The sequence below is a fragment of the Coturnix japonica genome, chromosome 1 (genome assembly GCF_054131305.1).
Source record: "Coturnix japonica strain WE chromosome 1, WE-NBRP24, whole genome shotgun sequence".
NCBI lineage: Eukaryota > Metazoa > Chordata > Aves > Galliformes > Phasianidae > Coturnix > Coturnix japonica.
The window spans coordinates 31308536-31326733 of NC_140663.1; the positions used below are offsets into that span (position 1 = coordinate 31308536).

At 43.5% G+C, this 18198-nt stretch overlaps 1 protein-coding gene and 1 long non-coding RNA gene across 2 annotated transcripts; one reads left to right on the top strand and one right to left on the bottom strand.

Annotated features, from left to right (window-relative positions):
* Positions 1-986: 986 nt before the first annotated feature.
* On the top strand, positions 987-16783 carry DYRK2 (dual specificity tyrosine phosphorylation regulated kinase 2). Its single transcript, XM_015856347.3, has 3 exons — positions 987-2846; positions 3048-3184; positions 10958-16783. Exons 1-3 carry the CDS (start codon positions 2792-2794, stop codon positions 12557-12559), a joined length of 1794 nt encoding a protein of 597 aa, XP_015711833.1. The 5' UTR covers positions 987-2791; the 3' UTR covers positions 12560-16783.
* On the bottom strand, positions 3240-7733 carry LOC107310578 (uncharacterized). The gene is made up of 3 exons (XR_001553643.3): positions 7544-7733; positions 7294-7398; positions 3240-3687 (listed from the first exon to the last, which is right to left on the bottom strand). It is a non-coding gene; the product is annotated as an uncharacterized LOC107310578 (long non-coding RNA).
* Positions 16784-18198: the final 1415 nt, after the last annotated feature.

Below are 18198 nucleotides of genomic sequence, written 5' to 3' on the forward strand. Positions count from 1 at the left end.
GTGAGCAGCTTTGTGATCCCACCTGCAGCCCAGCTCCTTCCTCCTCTTCTTTAGGAGGCCACTGTGGCGAACAACCTGAGTCCAGCTTAGGGCTGCAGGGCTGCTTAGGTGCCTGTCTGGAAAAAAACAACAACTTCAAATTATTTCTCTTAAAAACAAGTGCTTTGACAACACTACTTAACAAGCCACTTGCACATAGTCTGACACTCATCAATACTCGGGACATTTATTTCCAAGAAAGGGAAGACTAATGTTCTGTCATTAGGTATCAGCTCACACTTCTGGGTGATAAAAGCTGAGGTGGCAGGAAAATGGATCAAGAAAACCCTGACTCACTTTGCCCTCCGACTTCTCAGCACTATATACTTTCTCCTGCCAGGTGTCTAATAAATGTTTCTGCCCTGGGAACTAACGTCTGTTGAACTCATCTACACATAGCAACGGTCTGGAAAGTGCCGATGCATTCAGTTGGCCAGTATCAAACAGGAGTTTTGTGGCCACTCAGCAAGACATACTTCAGATTCCTGAGCGTAACACTTGGAATGAAAAAAATTCATCTTTGCCTTTGAGTATTTAGGCTTTCCTTTCCTTTCTTTCTTTATTTTTCATATCTGTGCCTATGATTTTGCAGAAGGCTGTTAAAGGTATTGGTATTTGTAGCCTAGGTATTTTACAATTAAATGAGCATGTTCTTCCTCTTTATAAACCTAAATCCTGCATGAAAGAGGCTTTTTCATGGAAGCTTCTTGTATTACATTTAGGGGAATCAAAAGGGCTTTGCCCTCCTCCTGAGTTTCCCTCCAGACTCCATCAGGAAGTGCAATCCTTGGTATCAGATGCAGGATAGATTGCAGATGGGAGAAGAGAGAGAGAGAGGGAGGCATCTAGGCAGGCCCAAAGCTTAAAGACTTGATGCTGAAAGCTTACCATGCACATAGCTTTAGAAAGAGAATAGCTAGACAGGTACTAATGCAATGTGATGCCATTGACTCAAGAGGTTGTTTATTACACGACAGACTAAGTCAGTTTTTCACCTATTTTTGATAGTTGTCGATGGTTGTTTGAACAAACTATGTAAGGCAAATTGTGAGTGGTGAATCTGGCTGGAAGGGGTTTGAAACAGGATGCAGGCTTCCTCTTATCTTGATGCTTAGGTGTAACTAATCCCAGAACACAAAGCTGTCTGTGATTTCATAGTCAGAGAACACGCATCCTTTAAGACGGCAAAGTAAGAAATCCTGCAAGCCCTCTGAAGAGACTGACATCAACTTTAGTTTTTCTTATCAAGCTGGAACGTGACCTATTCCCCTTCTCCTCCTCAGGATAGCCAGAAGAGTTACCTTTTCCTCTGCCGTTCCCTGAATGTTGAAGGTATCTCCCAAAGAACACTGATGGTGCAAGTTCTTTAGTTTCAATGTGGATGTGTTTGTGGAAACAATGGGAAAACACCAAGAGACACCAGAAAACAGCATTTATAGCCCTGGTAGTGAAGGGATGGGAAATTTGCGGTGTCTGGGTACATCTGGGGGTTATAGAGGGGCACAAAGCTGCAGGGAAGGGAAAAGGTTGGGTGGGTGCAGGCGGGAAAAGGTAGGATTGTTTTCTCTCTGCAACAGGAGGGGCTGAGGAAAGTGTTTATTTCTTTGTACCAGCACAGGAAATGTCTTTGTTTACACATTTATCTGTGGCACTGGAAAAGGCCAAGTCTTCCTCTCCAGCTGCAGGGATGGAGTTCTTTTTTTCTCAGGAAAGGGAAGATTTATTTGTCTGCCTTTCTCTGCGGCAGGGAATGAAGGGAGGTCTGCCTGTGGCAGGGGATGAAGGGAGCTCTGCTTGCAGCCCCACCGGCTGCTTCAGAAGGGAAAATACACGCGATCCGTACACATTTCCAAGCGGGTTGAGCGTAGGCAGGAGAGTTCATTTCGACGCTGTCCCGGGCTGAGCAAATGTTCAGCTATCTATTTTTGGCTCTCGTGACGTTCAAGCTGACAAACCAGGAATTCAAAGCATTGTACTCGGCGAGGCACACGGCAGAGCAGGGCCCATAACTGCCCCCACCGCGCTCCCTCCCTCTGCATGGAGGCACGGGCCGCTCCGGCCCGACTCTCGAAGCTCTTTCCCAAGGCACCGCCATGTTGAAGTTTCCATCCCCTCGCACCGACCCTCCCACAGCCCGCGGTGCCACCGTCGTCCTCCCGCGGTGGCGGTGACCCCCTGAGGGCAGGCCCCAACATGGCTGTGACCTGGGGGTGACCAACGGCTCATCCCTTCCCCCTTCACCCCCGCTGGAGGCCGTTGGGCGGTTGCCGGGCGGCAGCGGGGAGCGGAGCGAGGCGAAGTGCGGGCGGGCGCGGGGAGCGCACGGGGACGCGGGGAGGAGCGGAGCGAGGGGAGGCGGCCGGCGGGGCGGGCACTGCCCTTCGGTGCGCTGTTTGTTCTCGTTCCGCCGCCCGAGGAGGAGGGCCCTGTCCGGCCGCCTTCTGCTGCCCCCCTCCCTCCTCCGAGCGAGGGGACCGGGGCGACCGGGGCGGGGGCGGGGGAGGTGATGAGCTTGGGCCGGGGGCTGCGGCGGCGGCGCGGCTGCTGCTGCTGCGGCTGCGGCGGGAGGAGACGGCGGGCCCAGGGAGGCTGTGTCCGGCCGGCCCGGGGCCGGGGGGATGCGGCGGAGGACGCGTCGGGCGCTGGGTGTAGCTGATCGGCGAGGAGAGGCAGCCGCCGCCCAGAGAGGCCGAGGAGAAGCGGAGGAGAGCCGCCCTGACATGCATTTTCCTCTCCCTCCTCTCCAGCGGCCATGTTAACCAAGAAACCCTCAGCGAGCGCCGCCGCCGGCGCTGCCTACCCGGCCGGTAAGGAGCGGGCCGGGCGCCGCGGGGTCGGAACAATGCTGCGGACCAGGGGGGAGAACCGGGAGGGAGGGGGGGGTTCCGGCCGTCGGTGCGAGCGCGGGGCCGCGGCGGCCATCGGCTTCCGATGGCTTCTGCCCGAAGCGGGACGGGGCGGCTCGGGGCCGCCGCTGCCCTCCGCGCTCACCCCTCTGCTCTCCGCAGGCAGGGCAGGGGACAGCGGCCGTCCGCTGCAGTCTTCCCCGGGTGCAGGAGCCGGGGTCTCCCGGGCAGGAGCTGGGACCGGCCCGCCGTCGCCCCTCGCATTGCCGCCGCTCAGGGCCAGCAACGCCTCCCACACGGTGAGCACGGGCATGGGAGGGGGTCGGGGGGGTGGGGGTGGTGGTGATGGTGATGGTGGTGATGGTGGTGGTGGGGGGTCCACGGAGCGCCGCCGCCTGTCCCGCCCCGCGGGGCGCTCGGGGCCGGTTCTGCAAACTCGGAGCGGAGGAGCGTGTGGGTTCCAGGGCTGGCAGGCTGGAACCGAGCTGCAGAGCGGCTCCCCCTTCCTGCAGCCCCCCTTCGCTCCGCTTTACGTGTCGTTGTCGGTAACAAATTAGATCTTGTGCACAGACAGCGAGGAGCTGTTCTGGTAAACGGGTAAACGCCTTTTTGGGGATGACATTTTGGCAGTGAGGTTAGTCGCTGTGATTAAAGGGTCGCGTGAGCCATGGCGAGGAATGAAGGCTGCTCTCCGATGTCTCTGATTAGCTCAGGCCGATAGCCGTCTTCCCTTGGAAACAGCTGTCGTTGTACTCCAGGGCGACGATTGGACGGATCTGACTTTATTGCTGCGGTGGTTTACCTAAAGAAATAAGCACCGATGCTATGAAAAGGATGTTATTTTCCAGTTCTGTGATATCTCACATTATCTCCCTCTCGCAGTTAATCTACCAGGAATGGAACTTCCCAAGTATGCCACTATATATGGATGAGAGAGGGTATCTCTGTCCTGAAGGCATGACGGGGTAGAGGGAGATGGGGCCGTGTGCCGTCGTGTTAATGCAAAATATCTGACATATTTCTTGCATACATTTCCTTTTAAATGATGAAAAAACTCGTACTGACCCTGAAAGGCATTGATGGCATACTTGGCTTAGAATTAATGAGTTCTCCACGGATGCTCACGTACTATCTTCGTAAACATATGGCAGAGCTTTAAACAGTAATGTGATTATGGGCTAGTGGAAGGTGAAACTATGCATTTAGACATTAGTGTTTCGGTGACTTTCTGTATAGCTTCAGGGGTAAAAGCATCTTATTCAAATCCAGTTATAGAAAGAATTGGCTTAAATGTAATAAATAAATAAAGAAGTGCAAGTTTATGTAGGGTGTTTTCAAGAGGAATGATGAATATTCTGCAAATGTGAGGTGGAGCTGCATACTTGAGGTCAACATTGCTGTGTCTCTATGTAGCCAGGATGTATATCTGAATCGTTGGGTACTGCCAAAGGTAGGTTTTTGCACGTTTGCATTCCAGTTAAGTGCTGGTTGATTTGAGAAGTGAGAAAGTGGTCTACGTATTTCTTTTAAGCCAGAAAATAATCATTGTACCGATGGCCTGGGCATGGGTTGTGAAAATACACATCCAGAGATGGGCCCCACTAATAGCAGGGGCTGATGTGTAACAGAGCCCAGACTTAATTTAGAATCTGTGAAAGCCCAGTGGTCCAGTCGTCTGTCTGGGATTGCTGACTAATTTTGGTAGCATGGAACTGTGGTATTTTTATAGATACGCTTGTGTGTGTACGATATATCTATCTACATACACTATATATATGTGTGTATAAAGATGAAGTCTTTATGAAAGCTTGCAAGGAGTATTTGAGTATTGCATTTCTGCTTCCAGTATATTTGTAGATGTATCATCATGCATGTACACATGTTATCTATAGCATATATATGCCTGTAGATAGATACGTACATATAGACAGAAAGCCTATGGAAGCATTGAAGGATGATCAAGCATTATACTGCTGTGTTTCAAGTCTCTCTGGGTTCTGACTGCTGCAGACTCTGCTGTGCCTTTGTGACACAGATTCTACTCCTCGGTCTTTATTTTACCTTGAGTGCTATTACAGAAATACCTCCAACAGGCTCTGAATTTTTTAGGGCATTATTTTGTGGTTGCCTAACAGAACTTTTTGTGGTAAGGATCAGATGTGACATCAGGATGCTGGATTTTAACCTAAAACAATGGTTATGTGTGGTATGGGAGCGTTCTATAAACTTCAGGCCTGCTGACCTCAGCTGACACTGACTGAAACTATTGGTTTCATCCACTACTTCCTCAAATGAAATGTATTTAAAAATAAACGTTTCAGTTTTCTTAAACCATTTTCTTCCTCTGTATTCATTTGCTTAATCAGTTTTCAACCCTGTTGTGCCTGTGCGACTTCTCCAGCAGCTAAAAAATGAAATGAATATTTCTCTTTGGTGTTGCAGACTTTCAGAAAGCGTAGCTTACATAGGCAGCGTATACACGTGTGCATTGTGTATACACTGATTGTGAAGGGACACTATGGTGGGAATATTAAGCCAAAAAGTTCTTCTAGTCCAGCTGGAGAAATCCACTACTTGTCATATTTCTTGCAGCAGCTGTATAATCCAGCCTCTAGGAAAACTATTGAATCCTGCTTTTTAGTGCAGCTGAGTTGTTTGGCACAGTGCAGGAGCATGGGAGAACATGGAGGCAGAAGCAGGGAGATGCTGCCTTACACAGGCTTCACGTAACAGGGCAGACGTTTTGGCTGCAGTCTTTGCAATCACAGCAACCTTTGTTGCTAAGCAGACTGTTTTGTATTGTACCAGGGTAAGGCTGTGTTTGTTTTCAAAAATCGGTGGCTTCATCTTAGGTTTTTTCTTGTTTGTTTCCATTTTTGACTTTATCTTTTTGGATGCCTGCGATGGAAAATGTGAACTCTTTTCCAACCTCTTCTCGTTTTCCTTTCCAAGTCATTGCTTTCTCTTTTGAAGCCTTAAGTTTTTGTTTTGATGACTGGAACCTTTTCCTGTTCGCTCTTTCTTGTTTCATTACGGTGTTCTTGCAGCCACTTGACATACTGCAGTAGAGATTTATCTTGCTTGCCTGCTGCTCTGCTTGTGTAAATCCCCACCCGTCTGTGAGTCTCTCTCTCTAAGACTTTTGTCTCCTGCCTACCTCCGTCTCTGTTCTTTCTTCTTTGGCACATATCCCTGCGTTCTGCACTCTTCCTGCTTCCCTTGCAATAAAGCCGTCTTAATCTTTTTCTCCTGTCTAGGGCGGTAACAACAGCCCATTTACAGTGCCTCATTCAGTGCCCTTTTTCTTTAAGGCTTTTCCAAGATATTCCTGCAGCCAGGGCTGTTTACTTTTGGCACCAAGGATGGGTGTCCACCTGTATACTTTTGCATCATTTAGTCTTAGTCTTGAAAGTAAATAACAATAATAATAGAATTACTTGACAATGGAACAGGGATTCCCATACCCTGTTACCTGAAGACCTGCCCCAAGTTTTTATTGAATGCAGCTGCTTTAAAGCACATAAGAAAGAAAATACCTGCCCACTGTGCTGCTCTTATGTAAGAAGCTGCCACAGAAGTGCTGTCATGTCTGAGCGGAACTAAGTATATAGTCCTGACCTGGACTTTGCTATGTCTAGGTTTCCTTGTGTGTTTCTTCTTCTTCATAAAAGTTTTATGGAGGGGGAGTATGCAGCAAACTTTCCTAGGGTGATGCAGTACATCTGGGCACATTTCTTGTACACACGAGTGCTGACTGTCCTTCTTGATCTCTGTGTGCGTGAAACATGGGAGTGTCCCAGATGTATTTGGGCTCACTCCACGTGCCCAGCATAGCCCACACAGGAGGAAAAGAATTTGTCAATCAGTATCACTCTTCAAGCATAGTTCTGTCTCTGAAGATATTTGCAATATAAAGCCAAGGTTAATGTTTGAAAAATAAGCTTATATTGTCTGTGTGTGTCAGCAGCAAAATGTCTATTGGGTTTGTTTTTTCTATAGCTCTTGTTGAGCACAAGCTCTTTAGGACAAGGGCTTAGTCTTCCTTGGTGTATAAAACCCAAACTCATAATAAAGCCATTATGATAATCCTTCATTATCGTTATTGTGCTAATTAGCAGCTATTTTTAGTTCTGAACAGAGGAATGCTGTTGAATTCATTTATCAAGGAAAAGGGCCTTTTGTTTGCATTTGCTCGGGCCTCTAGTCAACAGAATATGCAACGAAGTGCTACACCTGATACTGTGTACCTCTAGCATGTTAGATACAGTGGGGCTGAAACTGGCATATCTGCAAATACTGTAAAGACCACTGCTGTCATGGTGTTGGATCCTATAGGAGTTCTTGTAGAAGGCTTTGAGACAGACCATTGCACTGGCTGAGTGGTACCTCAGGGGAGTTGTCAGTTTACCTTCTTTGTTAGAAGGACAGAGTCAGTTTTATGCTGCCACTGTATTGTAAAGACTTTGTAATCTTGACATGGTAACGTAGGTTACTTCTGTCCTTAAGCCCATTTCTGGGGAGAAAAAAAGGAAAAAGAAAAAATAAATACTTCCATTTATGTTTTTTGCTGGTGTCTATTTTAAACTTAGGTGAATGTTTCTGGCAAACCATCTACTTCCATAAACTGAGCTAACTAAAGTTAAAGCAAAATCATGTACCTTCAAAACCATTTATGAAACACCCTAGAGAGTGAAAAAAAAAGCATCGTAACGTCTGTGTTTTGCAGTTGATGTTGCCGGATGATTCAGGATTAGTTATTTGAATTGAAGCTTAGCTGGTATTTCAGTACATTCTATTTGGAAGTGTATACGCATCAATAGGTTTTTGAAGATGAGTGCTATGAAAATGTATAAATCTTAGAAGGCATAGACAGATCTGAGCACAGGCAATAAAATATGGTAGTAAGTGCTCTGCGTAAGTGCTGCAGGTTGCTGGTTCTAGAATTTACAGGCCCATGTACATCAGCAGAAGGGAGATGCATCATAAACCTCTCAGGCTTCTGGTTTCAGGTGAATGGCTGGTAGAGCTGTGTACCATGGGCAGTTCAGTGTGGGACTAGGAAGACAGTAGTCCTGTGTAGCCTTCCCAAGGCCATTAGCTGTGGTTCAGAGAACTTATAGTATTGCCGGTAAAGCCTGTGGAGCTGTAATTAGTGCAAGTACGAACTTGACAGCAATCTTGGACAGCCGGTAGGCAGAAGTAGATTCACAGAGCAAAGGTCTGGAGAGAATCCAACCCTCTGCTCATCCAGATAGGAAACAGAAGATAAGGTGGTGATTCCTCAGCCGCAGCACCCTGAGATACGGTGGTCCACTTTTTCATGTTGACTTTGTTGCTGTGATGCATCTGAAACCTCTAAAACTCCTGTCTAGGTTTTGAAAGAAAAGTGAGCTCTGATCTCCCCCGCAAGTTTTGGAATAGAGCCTGCACTAATTTAGTGCTTTTTTCATCTACAAAGAAAACCAGCGCTACTGTCTGCATCTGCATTTGCATTCCCAAGCAGCAGCTGACTGAAACTGGCCAAACCGGTCACTTGGAGGTGAAGCTGGGTAATGCTGGTGATTTCATTCTGCTGCTTGGGGAAAAAACTAACTAACTAAATAAATAAATAAGGCAGGAGTGGAAAGAGAAACTGAGGCTGCCTGAAGGTAGGGAAGCAGAGGCACACAGTTTACGCTTGAGAAATGTGTTTGCAAACATACCTTCTGGAGAAGAACCTCTGCAGGCTTCTGCAGCAGTTAAGAGTGCACACATTTGGTTTTATTTCATAATCCTCCTACAAAGCAAATAATTGAAGTTTGAAGAATCCTGCAGTCCATCTATTGAAACGTGCAGTGCTTAGGAAGGGCTGAAGATGGTTCGCTGTGAAAACAGGCGGCTCAAGTGAACACGAAATTAATTCAGTGTGTGAAGTGTCAATGAGCACTTAGTTAAGAAATTCTTAAAAGCAGTTTTCTGTCTTCTGCTGTTTCTTCCTGCACGTTAGTATTGTCTGCTCACAGTTTGTCTGCTTTGCTGGTCAACCAGTGCTGCAGAAGAAATGTTTGTACCTCGATTTTCCTGGCTTTGGTACATGTAGTCTGTAGCGTTACTCTCCTGCTTCATTGTACATTTCTCACTTAGCACAGTTCTGCAGTCCTGCATGTGCTGAGCCTCTGTACACATCTTACTAACTACATGTGGTTCTTTTGAGGGGCATTTTGTAGCAGTTCTTGGGGCTGAATTCTGTTCAGTCAGTGCTGCACTCATAGGGTCAGGACAACCTTCAGGAGGCTGCTGCAGGAGTGTGCTTCAAACTTGACCTGAAGGAATTCCCTGTAGGCATGACAGACTCGTTAAGTCCCCTTGATGATTTAATTCTGTGTGCTTTGGGACATCAAACCAGGAAGGCAATTAATGTCAACATCCTCATATACTTTCACTGTGCTTGAATGTTACAGGTGCCTTCGCTCTGAATTGTCATTGTGTGGTGATCAATCAAATTTGGGAGTCTGAGCAGAAATTGCTCTGCAAATAAACATATGCAGTTTGACTGCAGTGATGAAATAAAATGGACCAGTTATTCAACATGAGTCAAAATGGAAACAGAAGAACAGTGAGCTCAGCAGAAACAGTCCCTGAGAGCTCTTGTTGTTACACTGCATGAGCTTCAAAGCTGCAGATTTCAAAATATTATTCAAAGGTGAAGCTGGTGTCCAGCTGGCTTTTCCTTGCTAGGTTTACAAAAGCACATTTTTGCCATGTCAGGGTGATACCTTAACAGAAGCAAAAAGCGTGCTGGAGTGTGCACTGTATGTCCTGGCTTTTTTGCAGCATGGATTTCATTGCCTCATCACAGCCTACAACTGTCATTTTCTGATTTAATCTCAACAACCTTAAGTGAACAGGGAATGTGTTTTCCTTAGCTGCATAGAAAAAATAAGGTTCAGATTAAATGTGCTCTCAACCCTGGCTTGATCATCTGTCTGAGTGTATTTGTGAACTTTGGGTAAGTAATTTGGCATAAATATTAAGGCTGGTGAATCAGCTGGAGAGACAGCAGGGGAATTCTTCCCACGTTTGTTTAAGACCGGGCAGAAAAGACAGACAAATTATCCTCTACTTGAGAGCAAATGAAGAATTTTAAGGACAGCTATTTTAGTGGCAAATATATGCTTGTAAATTTCTTGTTTCGCCTTCAAAGTAACAGGTTTCGTGCAGTAGCTGTTTTCACACCCCAGTACTAACAGTGTTCCTTTGCTTGAAAATGCTGAATGCTTTTTCTCCCTTGTGAAAACTGTCAAGAATGGCTGTCAACTAATACCGTTTCCATCCCTTTAAAATAAAGTTGTGTGCATGATCTTCAAGGCAAAGATTTACTTTCCATTCAAGCCTGTATCTGGTCTGAGATCTCATGTTGGTTAAAAGTCATTACAAGAGTGGCTTGGCAAAGTGCTGGAGGATATACTTACGCTTCACTGATTTGAATGCTTTGCCAAATAGTGACTGTCTCAGCTGCTAGCAGTGAATGGCATCACTTGAATTTCGGAAATGTCCAGGTTCTTTCCCTTTTCGTGCACATCACAGCACATTCCTCGTAGCTTAAAATTTTACCTGTCCTTTCTGATATTCAGCAAGTTAAAATCTTGATTTCTGAGAACAGGTGACAAGGAGAGCCTTAGCTAAGTAAACTCTAGAAGATATTATATATCCATCTCCAGGATAAATAAAAGGGATGCTGTGAAGGTCTGATTATCCCCTGAGCTTATTGGTTGATGTAACAGGACTGTTGCTTTGAAGGTTCCTTGGGGGAATTGTTAGCTTACCAGAGTAACACACCATGGACTCTCTTGTTTGCCAGCATTTCAGAGAGTCAGGAAAGAGACATTTGAGAAACCAGGGTCTGGAAAATGTAATGGCACCTAGCAGCATCGTAGTATAAAAGCTGTATTTTTAAGTTGTGTAGACAACTGACTTCTAATAATACACTTAGTTTTTAGATAGCTTAGGCAGGATGATGGGTTGCATAATAAGTTTGAAACAAGATTCATGCCTCTATTGTTAACTAGGTGTGTATTTATTTTCAATTTTAGGTTGGAGGCAGTAAGCACACAATGAATGAGCACCTCCATGTTGGTAGCCATGGACAAATCCAGGTTCAACAACTGTTTGAAGATAATAGCAACAAGAGGACGGTTCTGACAACGCAGCCGAATGGACTTACAACGCTAGGCAAATCTGGATTGCCAGTGGTTCAGGACAGACAGTCAGAGAGTGCTCACAGACGACAAGGGAGCTCCAGCTCTTTAAAATCAACAGATGGAACAGGAAAGGTGAAAACCTCTGTCATGACACCAGAGCAGGCAATGAAGCAATACATGCAAAAACTATCAGCTTTTGAACATAATGAGATTTTTGGCTACACCGAAATATACTTTCTGGGTCCAAATGCAAAGAAGCGGCAAGGTGTGATTGGTGGTCCAAACAATTGCGGGTATGATGATGACCAGGGGTCGTACATACAAGTACCCCACGATCATATTGCATACAGATACGAAGTCCTGAAAGTTATAGGGAAAGGAAGCTTCGGGCAGGTGGTGAAAGCCTACGATCACAAGATGCATCAACATGTGGCACTAAAAATGGTGAGAAATGAAAAGCGTTTCCACCGCCAAGCTGCGGAAGAAATTAGGATTCTGGAGCATCTCCGGAAACAAGATAAGGATAACAACATGAATGTTATTCACATGTTGGAAAACTTCACATTCCGTAGCCATATCTGCATGACATTTGAATTGCTGAGCATGAACCTGTATGAATTAATAAAGAAGAACAAGTTTCAGGGCTTCAGCCTGCCTTTGGTCCGCAAGTTTGCCCACTCCATTCTACAGTGCTTGGATGCTTTGCACAAAAACAGAATTATTCACTGTGACCTTAAACCTGAGAACATTCTGTTAAAGCAGCAGGGCCGAAGTGGTATCAAAGTGATTGATTTTGGCTCAAGTTGTTATGAGCATCAGCGTGTCTACACTTACATTCAGTCACGTTTTTATCGTGCGCCTGAAGTCATCCTTGGTGCTCGTTACGGGATGCCCATCGATATGTGGAGCTTGGGGTGTATCCTAGCGGAGCTTCTCACTGGCTATCCACTTTTACCTGGAGAAGATGAAGGAGACCAGCTGGCTTGCATGATCGAGCTGTTGGGCATGCCTTCCCCGAAACTTCTAGATTCATCCAAGCGAGCCAAAAACTTTGTGAGCTCTAAGGGATATCCCCGCTACTGCACCATCACAACCTTGTCTGATGGTTCTATAATACTGAACGGTGGACGCTCTCGGAGGGGAAAATTACGTGGCCCGCCAGAGAGCAGAGAATGGGGTAACGCATTAAAGGGGTGCGACGATCCCCTGTTCCTGGACTTTTTAAAACAGTGTTTGGAATGGGATCCTGCTATCCGAATGACACCCAGCCAGGCTTTGCGACATCCCTGGCTAAGGCGACGGTTGCCGAAGCCTCCGACTGGGGAGAAGGCCTCAGCAAAGAGAATTACAGAGAGCACTGGTGCTATAACGTCGATTTCCAAGTTACCTCCGACTTCAAGCTCAGCTTCAAAACTGAGGACTAATTTGGCACAGATGACAGATGCCAATGGGAATATTCAGCAAAGAACAGTGTTGCCAAAACTCGTTAGCTGAGTTTGAAAAACCCAATGCTGTTAATACGAGAGATACAATGTGGCTGAGCCTTATTTGTATGAAAAAAAAAAAAAAGTAGCTCGGATATACATTTTTATTTGCTCAATAACTTTATTCATTTGTATCTTTCGGCACTCATTTTAAATGTAAGAAATGTTGATTTTGTTTTTATAAAAACATGGGGACAATGCTTTAAGTTTTTATACTTATTTTTTAAAATGTTTGTCTTCTACAGTACAAATAGCCTTACTGTAACTAGTGTGACACAGTAATAAACATCAGTGGCTGGCCACTGGTTACAACGTGACTGTCATGCATTGCAGCGTGGTGTCAAAGGTATTACCTTTCTCTTCCATGGTTCATAGTAAGTTTCAACTGGGGTAAATTTCTAAGGCTCTAACTTTACGGGTATGGGTCTTGGTCCTGCAAACAGTAACACTTAGGCCTGACTGGACTGCAGGGAGAATGCAGTTAAGCACCTGTAAACTAGTTATCTGAAGTGGAGCCGTAGCATTTTCTGTATGGTAGCCCAGAAAAAAAGCGATCACTCAGTAATGACGCAGTCACCTCCTGCAGAATGTTTTATCTAACTCATAATAATGGTTTTAATTAAAATGAGCATTTAAATATAATGAAAAAAAAAAATAAAATCCAAATGAGGAAAACAAAAGAAGAACTAGTAGGGCTACGGTGACTTATAACTTACATACCATGTGCTCGAGTTGGAAGAACAGGCAGTCAGAATGGCAATGGAAGTACGACCGTTCCTCTAAATCTGAAAGTCGTTTCTTAAACCTGAAGTCAGGTGAAGCAAAACATTCTGGACTTCCTTTCAGGTATATAACACTGAGCATTCACACTGGGTTTCTCTCAATTTCTTTCCTCTTCCGTTTTCTCTCTTTAATACACAGCTTGGCTTCCCAAATCACATAGACAGAAGTGCTTATTTTTTCAGTTTTATACTGTAACTTCCAGACTGTTAACGCTACATGAGTTTCACAGGTTGTTTGTATTTCCTCTGACAACGTCTGTCTGAGCAATCGTGACCTCTTTGGTACACTTTCACTTCAGTTCAAATCTGTATGTAGGGACAAACACTATGTTATTGTATGGTTTTCTGTAGAGAAGTACTTGTCATTAGCATAGCTGTAGACACAGAGATCCTCCCTGGAAAGATTTTTAATTGACGGACACCATCTTAGATATTGACTAATACGGGCAAAGTATCAAAGGAAAGTTAAATGGTTGGAATTCGAATTGATCTTTGATATTTGTAGCTGAAAATGACTTTGAAGGAATAGTTAGAAAAACGTGTAGATTTGTTCACATGCGTGTATGTGTGTGTGTGTGTGCTGATGTTTGGCTTTTCATTCTTTACTTTGAACTGTATTCCTGGAAGAAAGATGGTCTTTACTGAGGAATTGTGTCTAGGCCTACCTGAGAAATAGTCACATGTTGTAGCATGTTTTCAACTGGAAGGGTTGGGAATCTAAGATTGATAATTCATCACATGCAATGGCTGTGGTCTACACCGAGTGTCTAAAACAACATATGAAAAGGGAGTTTTAAAGAAAGTAGAAGATAATCTGGAAGGGTTTGTGGATGTTACAACAAGAGAGACTAGAATGGATTGCATAGCACCTCAATAACTTTACTATAAGCAAACATATGCACAGATCTTAAGTTACCTGTACAAATGATTAAAAACACTTAAAGCATGGTCCCCTGAGAGGCCAAGAAAGTTTCCGGTTAAGTTTCCTACATGTTCGTTAAGATTTACCACTTACAACCTGATTTTGTTTGTTTGTTTGTTTGTTTGAGTTTGTTTCTAATTTAATGTAAGACTGGGGGAAGGATCGAAACGTGAAATGACAGAATTCTCAGGAAACATATCGCTCAACTTCTTGCCAAAAACTCGACACCTAAAGAAGCTCCAAAAATAGTTTCTGAGTATCTGTTGATTGATAACTGTAAACAGTAGAGCATCAATCAACCATTTTTAGTACTTTTTTTTTTAATAAAAAAGAGTGTTTCCTGCCTCTAGTCAATTATTTAGTGTTCGATGTTCACAACTTTATACAATGTGTGTAAGTGCAATATATAAACATGTATGAAATCATGTTAAAAATGAAATATAATAATACAACGAAGAAAAGTGGCTTTTGGAATATGAATATCCGATAAGTTATGATCCGTAAATCCTAAGTCTGGAAAAGAGATGATATATGAATTTTCATAACTGACTCCTATGACTGGGAACACAATACTGTGTATTTTTCTACAGTAGCTGGGATTCTTTTCTTCCTCCACCAACTACTTGGCTTTACCAGTCCTTTCTACCTTAGCTCTTTCTGCAGAAGTTAAGAAGTAGGGTTACTAATGTTAGGGATGGAAAAAGAATCACCTTCCCCTTAATATATTTTAAAGAAAATCTTGATACATGTTCCTGCCTTTCATGACAATTGAAGGTGAAAGCATTCATAATGTTCATGGGTCATTAACGGGCTAAAACCACTAAATTTTCTTTTCCACGTAACCAGTTCTTAATGCCAATAATGCATTTATGACCAACCTTCTTCATAAATGCTACCGGAAACTTTAAGGCCAAAATATAGTGTGCAGAGCTATTTTTTTAACCCAAATATAGTGGAATTTCCTCTATAATAAAGAAGGAGCTACATCAAGGTTTTTAAGTTATGTAGCTGCTTTTTATTGTAGCTTATTTATACCTGTATAAAAGGGAGGGGGTGCGGGAGGGGGGGAGGGGGGAAGGAATGTTGCCTCTTGCTTTGGTGTGATTTTATTATAAGGGCTCTGATAATTAGGCTGATAGAAGTTGGCTTGGAAACAGTGCTTAGTCTCACATGTTACCATTGTCTGGAGATGTCTGAGCTATTTTCAGATTTAGTAATAGCACAGTGTTGTCTTGTCTTTGGTTGCAGTCTCACTTGGCTCAGTTTCTTGCACCACTGGAGTGTTCATTACCGATGAAGTGTATTGGAACAACAGAGTGATGCAAGATGTGTAGATCAACAGTAGAAGATGGATTGTGCCCTTGGTGTTAACAATGTGCCTTTTGTTACAAATGCCATGTTGTAGGGCATGCATCTTGGCCTCTTTAACCCTTTGAACACTGGATAGTAGGGTTGAAATCTATTTTTAAATGCTATACCTGTCTTAAAACATCCTGTAGATTACTGAGGCCTTAATAGAAACAATAAGGCAATCACACTGCTAGGGTGGAAAGGACACTCTGGTCTGGTAGTACGTCTCATTAAGGGGTTAAAGATGGCCCTTCCTCATTGGTTATACTTCAACATCAAATTGATTATTAATTATTATTATTATTTTTTAATTCATTTTTGTTATGGTGACATTAGACAGAAATCAACTGTATTTGTAAAACTTTACCTCAAACTCTTTAGTTTTATAGTGTGATTTAATCCCAGGGCATTTGGTATGAACCAAAGTGCATTCCTTTTATATGTGCCTGGCTCTTATAAAGGCGGCCAGGGATTTTTACAATTTGGGTGCAAGGCACTTAAGCCACTTTTAACTTGGTGGGTGGTTTGGAGTTGTAAATGACTTCATGGGAATGTTGGAAACACTTTAGACATACAAGTAGCATCGGGCAATATTAGAATCTTTAAGAAAGAGCGTGCATTATTGAATGCTCTCCATTTTTTAGTATTGTTTTTTCCATTGATAATATTTGTGATAAGTACAAAAAGAACTCTTTATTATTTTTTGTCCAGCCATTAAAGGTTAGAATATTGCCCGTTTTTATGCTATGGTAGCATTGAAATGAAACAAACAACAACAAGAAATTGTGAATTATTGTTTCTAGGGGCTTGTACATCTGTGCTACAAATTGTAATTACTCGGTTGAACTGCTACAATTACGTCTAAGCAGTAGCTTGGGTTTTTATTGGGCAACGACTTAGACACGTGACTGTAATATGCTGCAACTGTGTGTACTGAAAACGTGAATAACGATTGAATGTGGACTGTGTATATATGTATGTATAATTTTCTGTGAGATGCTGCTGTTGCCACTTAACATTAAAGATGTTGTAGTGGGTTTTAATCCTAGTGGCCAGTTTTATGATACTGTATGTATTGTACAGCTGATGACAGGAGTTAAGACTGTTCTAGTGAATATTTGTTACATTTTATTGTTGTGGCCAGAGATCATTTCAGAATAAAATTTTATGTCTTACTTTACTTCTCTCTGCTGTACTTTGGATTACTGTTATTTTCTCTGGTCATAAAGATAATGGTTGGGAGTGCTGGCATTTTGTTAACGTAGGAAGGCCTTATCCCAGCCCACTGAAGTGTCAGGTTGATCTTTCAGAGCTTGTCTCTCAATACTGAGAATGTACTGCACAAAGCTGATATTTGCTTCACATATAAATCCAGGGTAATATCACTTGGTGCAGAACAGTCTTCTGAGGAACATCCACGTTCTCTACCTGGTAATATCACTGAATACCCAGAGCAGTTTTATTCAAAAGTCTTCTGATTCAAGTGAGAAATAGGTCAAAATCAAGGGGTTTTAGCAGCACTCCAGTGTCTGTTGCTTAACGCAACTGGGAGATTTGATAGCACGAAAAGCATCGAGATTAAATACTGATAAACAGTGTTTACAGCCCTAAAAGTGCAGTGAGCTCAAAATTAAATCCTTGTGGATTAAAACAACTTTGTTCCTCTGGGGAAAAAGGGCAGATTTAAATTTTCATTTTATTTCTCTCCTTTCAAATGGGTTTTTTTTATATTCCAATCTGCATGTCCCACACTCCCCTCTCGCTGCTTGTCCCTCTTGCCAGCTCTGTTGTATCTATTTTTCCTTCTGAAGAAGGAAAGGAATTACCTCATTTGCTTTCAGTTGTCTGGAAGTTGAGTGTGGGTCTTTAAGTCCTTTTTAGGTCTAACGGGTCGTTTCTCTAGGATTTTATTTCAGAAGCATAATTTATAATGGGAATACACTGCAAACATAGACTTATACTTTTTATCCTAAGGTTTTAGAAGGAAGAAGATTCCTTGTTTTTGTCCTGTGTAGACAGCTCTGAAAGTCTCCCAGCCCTGAAATATACTGTAGGAGAATAAAAGTGGCATTTATAGCATCAGTTTCTGCTCCATCACAGAAATCCTCTGTGACTCTTGGAACTGGGGTTTCTCTGTGTCATTTTCCCTATTTGGTTTTGTGTCTGTTTGTTTATGCGCTTGTTCATTTGTTTGTGTTTAAGAAGCACTTTCCAGTGCTCTGACTGTGGTGAGCCTTGGATTTCTGCCTGCTGTCAAGCTCTTTGGAATCTATGATAGAGTACTGTAACTGTTAAAATTGTGTTTCTTCAGCTTTTCCCCAATGCGAAACAGAAAATCTAGGTTAGTACCAAACAGAAAAGAGAAGAGATGCACATTCATCTCCAACTACTGGGCTCCAGTGTCCAAACCAGCCTCTAACCAGGTTCCTTAACCTTTGCACAAAGAACAAAAGAAATGCTAAGTAACTCAGAATTAAACAGCTTGTGTCCACCAATTGACACAGAGAAAAGAAAGTGACTTTTAAAGCAAGGTCATGACATCTTGGTGGAGGTTTGGGACACAGCTGGACTTAGGGAGAGATCCTGCTGGGAAGT

Bases quoted from the DNA above. Each gene is read 5' to 3' on its own strand.
- DYRK2 (XM_015856347.3), top strand. From the start codon at position 2,792: ATGTTAACCAAGAAACCCTCAGCGAGCGCCGCCGCCGGCGCTGCCTAC. The intron at 2,847-3,047 runs GTAAGGAGCGGG...TGCTCTCCGCAG, and splicing joins CGGCGCTGCCTACCCGGCCG to GCAGGGCAGGGGACAGCGGC. The intron at 3,185-10,957 runs GTGAGCACGGGC...TTTCAATTTTAG, and splicing joins CCAGCAACGCCTCCCACACG to GTTGGAGGCAGTAAGCACAC.